This window comes from Amphiura filiformis, chromosome 2 (assembly GCF_039555335.1).
Source record: "Amphiura filiformis chromosome 2, Afil_fr2py, whole genome shotgun sequence".
NCBI lineage: Eukaryota > Metazoa > Echinodermata > Ophiuroidea > Amphilepidida > Amphiuridae > Amphiura > Amphiura filiformis.
In genome coordinates, this window is record NC_092629.1 from 24,091,339 (window position 1) to 24,102,490 (window position 11,152).

General features: G+C 36.9%; 1 protein-coding gene across 1 annotated transcript; it reads right to left on the reverse strand.

Annotated features, from left to right (window-relative positions):
* Window positions 1–638: 638 nt before the first annotated feature.
* On the reverse strand, window positions 639–9,999 carry LOC140146008 (CAP-Gly domain-containing linker protein 3-like). Its single transcript, XM_072167747.1, has 9 exons — window positions 9,662–9,999; window positions 8,318–8,567; window positions 7,563–7,753; window positions 6,738–6,887; window positions 6,144–6,279; window positions 5,545–5,700; window positions 4,513–4,647; window positions 3,841–3,964; window positions 639–2,573 (listed from the first exon to the last, which is right to left on the reverse strand). Exons 1-9 carry the CDS (start codon window positions 9,902–9,904, stop codon window positions 2,489–2,491), a joined length of 1,470 nt encoding a protein of 489 aa, XP_072023848.1. The 5' UTR covers window positions 9,905–9,999; the 3' UTR covers window positions 639–2,488.
* Between the last annotated feature and the right edge of the window lie 1,153 nt (window positions 10,000–11,152).

Below are 11,152 nucleotides of genomic sequence, written 5' to 3' on the forward strand. Positions count from 1 at the left end.
GCGTATGCTTCAGAAACGAGCCGAAAACCCCTAATCTTCCGTTTCACATAATGGCGGATGACGTGGCGTATGGTACAAAAGACACTGAAAGTCTGATATGCTCTGTTTCACATAGTGGCGTACGTGGTCGCATGTCATAAGTTGGGTACAATTTCCATTACATGGTCAAAAATGACAAAAAATTATTTTTGGATATGTTGTATATATTGACAACATCTAATAATTAACACCATTTTTAACCTTATCACATGCTTAATTTTTGAGATAATGCTTAATTACCAATTAATTAATACACAGGTGTCTATGTAAATCTCAATTTTCAAATGCGTTTTTCTCAAATCGGACCTCAATTACAAAAATGACTGTAAAATGTTTATTTTATGCAAGAATGTCATCAGATTTGGAGGATATGGTCTCAATACATTAATGCTTCAAATGAACTATTTAAAATAATTGTACGTATGTTAATTACATTGTGAAGGTCAATGACCTTTTTACGAGTAATTAGCGAGGCAGTTATTCTAGTATTAAGAAATGAATATCAAGAAGAGAAATGTACATTAGCATGTTGCTAAAAATACTGAAATTCAACTAGGATTTCATTAAAAATTTAAAAAAATGGAACATTATAACCATTTAAAGTGGTACTACACCCCTTGATGAATTTGTGACTATTTCTCTCATTCTCTCAAAAAATAATAACACATTGGTAACAAAAGTTATGTAAATTATAGGAATATTAGGAATCAAGTTACTACACTGGAATTTCAGTGACTCGAGACAAGCGGTATACTTTATTTATGATAAAAGAGGTACCGCTAGAATGTACCTCATTTTTTAACTTATATAATGAACCCCTTTGTCTTGAATCACTGAAATTTCAGTGAAGTATATTGGATTCCTTACCCCAATAATATACATAACTTTTGTTACCAGTGTGTACACAAAATGTAGTAATTTTGTAGTTACTTTTTTGAGAAAAATGCAAAATTAGTCACAAAATTTATCAGGGGGTGTAGTACCACCTTAAGTAGTCAGTAATTGTTTTAGTTGTACAAATTCAACATTTAAAGCTGTCAATACATCAAACCCTCACTAGATTTGAAAAAATAACCAGTAGTTATGACATGCTGACATGTGAAATTTCACATAGGCCCTATTGCACACTCCCGCATCCGCCTGCTCCACATCCGCCTGCTCCTCCACCCCTGGCATTTTTCATTTCAACTGATGTGATTTTTTTACTGAATAATGTATAATTATATGCTTCAGTAGATTGAAAGAGTATAAAAATTGGCTTAAAATGAGGTATCAACCACTGCTGTAGGATATGGGGTTACGGAAAGCCAATCAAATTTGTATCACAATTTTCAGAAAAGTGTAATCCCTCCACCCTTTTTGCATACCCAACTTATGACATGCGACCACGTGCGACTTACGCTTCAAAAACATGCCGAAATCCCAAAATCGTCCGTTTCACATAGTGGCATATAGGTAAAGAGCTAGATATATCCTATAAAAAATTTTCTTTTTTAATTATTTAAGTTACAGTTTAATAGTTTAATCCTTTAACTTCAATTTCAAATGGAATCGGTCCAGTGAGGGATAATATTGGAGGAGTACTGACTATGTTATTATAGTACCATATCCTTCAAACGTGTTTTTTCTCGGAAACGTATTTTGCATTTTTCCTGCACGTACGCCACTATGTGTTGCGACCAACGAGTTATGATGTGGATATGCGTACTCGCTCCACCTTGAAGTAAACAACTTAAAATATTTGGGCAAAATAGTGATATGTTCTCTTTAAATTGCACTATTTTGTGTTAATAGAAATAAAGGATGTAATATTATCCTTTATACACCCAAATAATGTGTCCTCTCCAGTAAAAACCTTTAAATGGGTTCGACCTCGCTTCTGTACTGCCTCGGACACATTATTTGAGTGTATAAAGGCTACTGCGCCTATATTTCTTAAATATTAATAATTTAAGCACCTTAAATAAAAATACTGTAAAAGAGGTAAATTTTCAGCCCGTCTGAGTATTTTTTTTGTACAACAGTTAAAGTTAAGTTTTGTTTGCATTGGTATGAATCTTACATGAGCAGATTTTCCAGGGTGTCACACAAGAGTTTTGTGCAGTTTAAGTTTTATACCTAATTTGTAAAAATTCTTATATCATTGATTTAAATATTGCTTAATTTTTGTACCATAAATAGTTGTTTGGCAGGAAAAACCTCCTAGGTGTTGGCCCCTGATGAACATGCTAAAAGCAGAACCTCTGATGTAACCTTTTGGCAGTTTTGTTTTAAACATGTTCAGGGGCCACAATTGCAGGAAATTTTTCTCCTGCCCAACATTGATGTAAAACAGGAGAAAGGGTACATATGATATGGATTAAACTTCCCATCCAGACTCACCAGGTGTATAACTTCCTTGAAAATAACTTACACAATCATTTAACACAAATGCCTGGAAGAGTTTGTATCATGACATTTCTTCCTGGATGCTAGTTTCCAACATACTATCTCCTGCTGAACTTTGACGCATTAATCGACCTGGACTAGGCGACCTGACAACAAAACATTTTGAGAAAAAAATGATGTTAGTGAAAATACAACCCCTGACAGATTGCAACATCATACACTGCAAGCTAGTCTGGCATAACTGTGCCTGTGATTTGGGTGATAGTTTGGGGTTAGGGTTTGAGTCTAAGATTTAGAGAATAAAGAACTGTTTTTAGCTGCTGTCGTGCATCTATCGTCTCATATAACACAGGCGACATCATTATTATAAGTAAAAATGAGGCAAGTGTTTAAGAAAAGGGTTTAATGTTAGATATATATGATAAGGGCAAGTGTTATGGTGTGCGGTATCTTAGATATTCTGGGATAAAATATGAAAAATAATAAGGGGGCACGACAATTTTAGAAGACGATTTTGTGAATTCATCCCTGTCTGATCCTTCCCGCCTACAAGTGTTCATGTATAACAATGCTATATCCTTGGGAAGGGGGTTTGTTTACAGGGCAAATCATGTTTAGGGTACATTGTGAAAAACTTAAATCACACAGGCATGCCCATGGTGTATGAAATAGATTGATTTTAAAGATTCCCAAGTTCATTGTTTTAATTGTAAATATATTCATAGCCCAAATAATAAACACAGCCAAAAAAGAAAGTCTCCAGTAGTTCCATCCCCATTTAATCAGATTCTGATGAGTTTATGGCAAAATAATTTATATAATAATTTTCTATACACTCTCCTTGAAGATTGATACCAAATTTAATATCAAAAGTTTAATCATCGTGAGCATAGAAATATTTGTTTGGAAATTCATGCAATTTTAAAAATGACATAGGGAATTGTATCACGTAGCAGAGCTAGCGTGAGTGCCAAGAATTACGTCGCCTGAATAGGCCGGCAGGTTAAAGGTTTGCCCATGCATGTCAAAATGCAAATCAAATACCCCGCTCTTTCAATTGTGCTTGAGCAAGTGTACAATGATTCCTGTACGGGCATGCTTCAGGCCACATAATAAGCTGATACCATGCATTGATTTTTGCGTGGTCAATTAAGTAATTTGTCATTTTTAAAATTGCACGAATTTCCAAACAACGGCTCCTTTGCTCATGATGATTAAACTTTTGATATCAAATTTGGTATCAATCTTCGCAGGAAGGTGTATAGAAAATTATTATATAAATTATTTTGCCATAAACTCATCCGAATCTGATTAAATGGGGATGGCACTACTGGAGACTTTCTTTTTTGGCTGTGTTTATATATAGTCCCCACACTAAAAAAAGGTGCTGCAATTGTCCCCTTGTTTACTTACTTGACAAGTTTAGAGGCAGGAGCAAAGACTCCATGGTTTGGTTTACATGTGAAGTATCTCACACCTGCTATAGAGCCATCATTCTTGCCTTGCTCTGTGGAAAGCTCTATGCCATACCAATAACCTAATACACAGACAAACATACAAAACCAAAATTGAAACAGCGGATATGACTTTTGTTCACAATTCTTCAAGTTGACCAATCTGGGCATGAATGTTTAAAGCCATAATGAACAATTTCCATCAAATTTTAAATATGTTATTCTTTTGGCCATATATTAAATTTATGTTTTGGTTCTCATCCAGAGGATTTTCATGAATTGATGAGGGAGGGTTTTTTTTTTTCCTTCATTGTAAAATTAGCATTGTTAGTAGTTTTTTGGTCTTTTCCAAAAGTGCTTGAGGAAAGGTGGAGGCCCTTTTTCTTCAAAGTTTAATTCTGAGGGACAACTCCCCCGAGTACCACAAGAAGACTTGGAAGTGAGTGATCCTTGTTCTCTAATAAACTTATGCATGAACTTTTTTAAACTTAAAGTATTCAAAAGTCTTACATTTTTTGAAAAATCTACAAAAAAAACACACCAGAAATTGAGGCAGGAAAGGACGAGAACCAAAACTTGATCAATAAATCTCAAAACATGGTCAATCCACATATCATAAGCTGGTGCTTACCTGGGGCAAATTTGGTGGTCCCTTTGTACTGAATAATGCCTTGTCTTGGTGACCTTCCACCTATCATCACCTCATCCCCAACATCTAAGTCCTCATTAACCATACTGGCCACAGATGCTGACCGGCTGCGTAAACCTAAACAGATAACAGATATGCTTAATCATTTGTTACATAAGGGCTAGGACCATAGATAGCTAATTAAAGTTCTTTGTCAAGACCAAAGGAAAAACTTACGTTTTTCTGCTGACAGTTTCGCCAGAAACCTTCTGGCTTTCTCAAAGCGATTGATGTGGTTATTGATCCATCTGCTTGGGCGGGAATCCCGGCCGGATGTTATTGTTTTACCGGAAGTACTCCTGTCTCCAACATCCGGCCGGGATTCCCGCTCCAAGCAGATGGATCAATAACAACATCAATCGCTTTGAGAAAGCCAGAAGGTTTCTGGCGAAACTGTCAGCAGAAAAACGTAAGTTTTTCCTTTGGTCTTGACAAAGAACTTTAATTAGCTGTTTAATCAACAGACCTGATGAACCTCTTCAGTCATAGGACCATAGATGTTAGACCTAAAGAGTACCAACTCTGCCATGTTTGTGTGTCACTCACGGAGGGTGTATCTCTCTGGAGTCTGGATTATTTTGCCAGTATGTAAAGTGTGTTCTTGTTTGTACATTCTGTGTGCAATGTGTTGTTCTGATAATGCACACTTTAAACACTATATGTGCAATTGTTGTAACGCTCAACCTCAAAGTCGCAAATTCTTGTTTGATTTCGGGCAAAATACAACTTTTGGTGAGTCTTGAGACAGGTCTATCTTGACACTGGACATGCCACTATTTCTAACAAATACTGGTACTTTTCCCTGACATACTGCTCTTAGCAGAACCTGGCCTAGTGTATTTGTAGCTAGCTTACCTGTGTCAACTTTTGGTGAGACTTGGGACAGGTCTATCTTGACTTGGCTATTGTTTCTAGAAAATACTCTTCCCTGACACTGCTCTTAGCAGAACCTGGCCTAGTGTATTTGAAGCTTACCTGTGTCAACTTTTGGTGAGACTTGGGACAAGTCTATCTTGACTTGGCTATTGTTTCTAGAAATACTGACGCTCTTCCCTGACATACTGCTCTTAGCAGAACCCGGTCTGCTTTTGGTACCCAGATGAGAGACTTTGCTCAATGGAGCAAACACACCTGAAAATAAAAAAAGGTATTTTTTAAATATAAATGTGTTTTGAAAGCTTGTTAGTGTTAAAGGCCCATTCAGTGATTTGCTCATCCGGGCGATAGTAAAAATCATCAAAATTCAGATTTTGGTACCTTTGTCATTGTCATAGATGTGTTATCATAGCCTCCTAGTGGTTCAGCCGAAAGATGCGTATATAAGACAAAATAAGGCTCAAAACATGAATCTGTAACTTACATACTGACAGTATATAAATTAGCTACATGTATTTGAATGGGGCTTTATTCAAATGAAAATTGGTACTCTTTGCTTTACAGATGATTCATATCAATTTTCTAAGAAATTTTGAACCATTTTTATACACGAGGCCTAAATGTTTGCTTCTGCTTCTTGTAACACAATCCCACCTCATAAACCAGGTTTCAAACCAGGTTTTAATATGAGTACCTACCGTGATTTGGTGGACATGTGAAGTACTGCACACTTCGTATACTGCCATCATTCTTGCCTTCTGCTTCTTGTAACTCAATCCCAGCCCACAGACCAGATGCAAATCTAGTTTTACCACAAAATCTCAAAATTCCAATCTGGAAGAATAAAACAAAACAGGCATAGATGAGTTTTTCTCACTTTTCTTTTTTAAAGGTATTAATAATAGTCCGAGAAGAATTCTTAACCTTCCCAGAATCCTTTGCAATATGATGCTTCACCTCACCACATCAAATGGTACTACATTATATGAGAGACTTTCTGGTTAACCCACTGTGTGCACCCCTATACTTACCTTTGATGCACCAACCAGTACTCTATCTCCAAGATTGTATCCCTGAGAAGCAAGAATAACTTTGCTGGGTACTGCATTATATGACACATTATGGCCCACCCTGTATGGTTATCCCATTGTGTGCATACCTTTGACCTACCAACAAGTACTCTGTCTCCAAGCTTGTACCCCTGAGAAGCAAGAATAGCTTTGCTGGGTACTGCAGTATATAACACATTCTGCTCCTCCCCAGGTTACCCTATTGTGGGCATCCATACATACCTTTGATTCGCCAACCGATACTCTATCTCCAAGCTTGAATCCCTGAGAAGCAAGAATAACTTTGCTGGGTACGGCATTATACGACACATTCTCATACTTTGGAATTTCAAACTGTGAATCTGGCACCAGTAGCTGACGAAGTTTACTGGTCTGCAATAAATGATAAATTTAATAGCATAATAATGTTTGCATTTAATAGCACTGGAGATTCGATTTCCAGCTACATATGTAGTATGTACACCAAAAACAACCTATGCTCTAATACATGTATGATGCACCATTCTTTATAGAATCAAAGCATCAAAGTGTGTTGGCAGTGTTTTTATTTGATTTTACCAGTATATTGGGTCAGCAGTTTTCAGCCAAACATTTCATACATGTAGTACTATTCTTGCTATATATTGAATCTTTATCATGTACATTTAACATGCACTACATACACTTGTATAGGTTGGTGTAGGTGTGGGATGTGGATGTAAACATGGGGGTGTACTGTGTTAATTTTACCTGTACTGGGTCGGCAGTTTTCAACCACACACTGCAAAGCTTTCCTTCCTATATATCATATACATTTAACATACACACTATACACTTGTAGGGGTGGGTATGGGTGTAGGATAGGAATGCGAACATGGGTGTGAGTTTATTTTACCTGTACTGGGTCAGCAGTGTTACAGTTTCAGCAACACATTGCAAAGGTATCCTTCCTATAATGAGTCTTTGGCACATATACATTGGCTCCACACTTTGACAAACATTTGATGACTTCTACACAGGGGTGGGTATGTGTGGGGGTGTGTTGGGGGGGGTATATGTTAGTCTTACCTGTACTGGGTCAGCAGTGGTACAGTTTTCAGCCACACACTGCATAGGTATCCTTCCTATGGAATCTTTGGCATATACATTGGCCCCACGTTTCAGCAAACATTTGACAGCATCTACACAGTTGACAGAGGCAGCTATATGAAGGCAGCTGCCGTTGTAGAATTCACTGCAGGGAATGTCCAGTGTGAACCCTGAAACACACAACATGATATCAAGCATATGAATTCTATAGACAGTTCATTGGTTGATTACCATTTGTGACATGATCTGGTCCATGAGGGTCAAATTTTAGGAGGCATTTTTGAAAATTAAATTTGGATGCAATGAATTAAGAAAACACCCTTCAAGAATCAAGAAATTGTATATGCAGGGGGCAGATTTTAATTACCTGTGGCTACCCCCATGCTTATTCCAGGGCTGTGATTGATGGTTAAAAAAAATCCTGGCTGGGAATAAAATTGTGTAGCAAGCGGAGCTCTCGTAATTTTTCAAGAATCAAGAAATTGTATATCACAAAATTGTTTATGCAGGGAGCAGATTTTAACAACCTGTGGCTGCCCCCATGCTTATTGATATATTCCACTGGCATGGAAATTTCTGCATTTCGGTCACTTTTTCATTAAAAAAAGGATGGGGAGAATTCATAAGAGCTGTGGCATTTATCAGAGCTGGGTAGTTTACATTGCAAACAATTCTAATAATTCCCAATTACAATTTGAATAGTATTGATAAATAAATCTTGTGTTAAAAACTACCTTGGCACTCTTCTAGAAGAAGCTCTATCATCTGCGGTGCATTGAAGAAAGCTGCGTAATGGAGCGCATTCATACCGGTCCAATAACATATAAAACTGGGATCAGCATTGGCTCGCAGAAGTTGTCGTGCCAGTTTCAATGCCCTCTCTCCGTCCGCAAATCCATGACTGCCAGCTTTGCATGCATAGTGCAGAAGGGTCATATCTGTCAGGCCGTCGCGGTCATCTAAATGGAAGTCTCGACTGAGGAGCTGTGTAAGAGACGCACATCAGGCAAAATGAAGCTTAACTGTAAGTCAATGTTTATTATATTATTTACTCTTTTAAAGGAAGGTGACCTGATATATTTGGAAAATCAAATTCTTTAAAACTTACGTATAACATAAAATGTTGTCCCTTTCAAACATTCATGCAAAAAGAACATGTAAATGTGAATAATTGTTTATGGAATTACTGACATTTATACAGCGTGATACTGGTAGTCTATCATGATCATGTAATAAATTGGTATCAAATGAGAGATTCTATTTTTCTCATTATCATATTGAAATTAGAAGTTTCAAATTGGTGTATTTCTGAAGATATCATCAAAAACTGTTAAATTAGTCTCCAACCTGGTATACCACAGTTGAGACTTAATTCAACATTTTTTGATGATTTCTCCGGAAATATCCTGATTTGGAACGCCTAATTTCAATATGTTAATGAGAAAAATATGAGCTTTTGTCTGATACCAAAATCAGCATTTTGATGAGGTAAAGTTGGGAGATGAGGCTGTCAATCAGGTTACCCTTTAATACTGACTACTCAACAATATCAGGGCTAAAGTTTGTTTGGCTTATAGTAGGCGAAAAAATAAGACTCATAACACTGTGTATTGATCCCGGGGTATTGGCGTGCACGCAGTTGGGTGCAGTACTTATGCTAATTGTGTGTTGCATAATGTGTGACTGGCGCATGTTAATGTGATTTTATGTGAGCGTGAGTTGGAACTTAATTCGATGTGTGCAGTAACAAAAACCAAATATTTTTCGCCTATTAGAAGCCAAACATACTTTAGTTTGATAAACACAGTGCACAGAATCAATAATGATTCAATAATACACACACACGCAATGTGTATAGCCACCACTTGATCAGTAAACTCATAATAAAACCGGAGATCTCCTGTTTTATTAACTTAAATTTTGCTGTAATTAAAGCACTTCAGGCTAATAGTCTTTCGCATGGTATTTTAATACACCATTGGACATTACAATTTCATGCAAAAAGTAGAAAATCAATAAAAATTGAGGGCGTCGCTGTGGTGCTCCACAAATCACTGGCTTTTATAAAGTTGCCTTACCTCCTGACCAAACAAGAAAATATGCTCCTGAACTTGCGGTATCCATTGTCTTATGATGGCAAATATTTCCGCCACGGTTGTATCTGGATCTTGTACTATATCCAAACAGTCTGTACAGCTGGGGTCAAAGAAGGTCAGTTTCATCCTCTTACACGTGGTGCACATTGGGGCATCCTCAGGCGGATGGATTATGGGTGTGGCTCTTTTGGTTAGGGAAGAGGTGGTTGAGTTTGTTTCAACCATGATGAATACTCAAGTTTGCCAAATGCCACAGCTTAGTTGCCTAACTGGGCGACTTTTGATGATTTGTCATGCGACTTGTCCCAATTTCTTGTCCCAACTGGGTGCCAGTTGCTTGTACAAAGGTTACAAGTTGTTCTTCATGTTTGTATCTTTCAAATTCACATTCTGGAAAAACAAACAAAGCGATAAAATTGGCAATATTAATAACAAGGTTTCTATGTGCTTGGCTTAGCCTAAGGCAAAATAAACACACAAAAAGAAACCTAATATTACAACAACAACCACAACCAGTTTGCTCAAGAAGTCTAGCCACAAATTTGCTCACCGATAGCTTCACATTCGAGGCTAGAGACCATTGCATTCAAAATCTAGTCGGACTCGCTGAAGCATGACACCGTGTTAAGCAATGGAATAAAATTACTAGAGTGAAATGAAAATCATTGATTTTACTGCCAATGGTGGGTCTCCCCCCCCCCATGGTCATCTTTGACGGCCAATCCTACCCCTGGGTAAGGGGCTGGGGTAAATTTTATCACTAAAATGAGCACAAAGGATGGATCTACGATTAGCTTAGGTCATTTGGGCATAAACGTGTGCATTTTTTTATGATGGATAAAAAATCTTGGGGGGGGTTGGTACAACCTAGAACTACGAAAGGGGGGCACTTTGTAGTTCTAGGGTTAAAAATCACTCACAAATCATCTTGCTATTAAGTATTTCTTTGGACAAAAGCTGATGCGTAGCATAAGTTGAGCAATCACTGTATGACACTCAGGTTTCTAAACTGAAGTGAGTATTTTACTACAATGTATATGCAAATTCAAATGCAAATTTGCCAACAAATTAACACTATAGCACACCCTACCGAACAAGTCCTCAAATGTTTGAAATTTGTAGTTACATTTGTACTTCAACTGGGATAGGTCAAATTGAAACAGCCTTTTAACAGGTTTTTGTCAATTTATAGGCCCTTCGCAATTAATTCTTAGTTTACTGTTTAAGATTTTTAAAAAGGCACAAGGTAACTTTTAATTATTAATTGCTTATTATTTTCTTTATTTTGAAAGGAGCGGTCACAGTATATTTTGGCACTGCTGACTTAATTATATTGCAATTATGATTGATTTTATACATTCAACATTGATAATAATGCAGGGGTTTTATTTGTTTGTTCAGTAGTTAAGATGATCAAAGTAAGAATGTATCAAATTAATGTACAATAATTAAAATGTCATTTTACAGAGAAAA

Bases quoted from the DNA above. Each gene is read 5' to 3' on its own strand.
- LOC140146008 (XM_072167747.1), bottom strand. From the start codon at position 9,904: ATGGTTGAAACAAACTCAACCACCTCTTCCCTAACCAAAAGAGCCACA. The intron at 7,754-8,317 runs GTAGTTTTTAAC...TGTGTGTTTCAG, and splicing joins TCTTCTAGAAGAGTGCCAAG to GGTTCACACTGGACATTCCC. The intron at 3,965-4,512 runs GTAAGCACCAGC...TCTGTGTATTAG, and splicing joins GACCACCAAATTTGCCCCAG to GTTATTGGTATGGCATAGAG.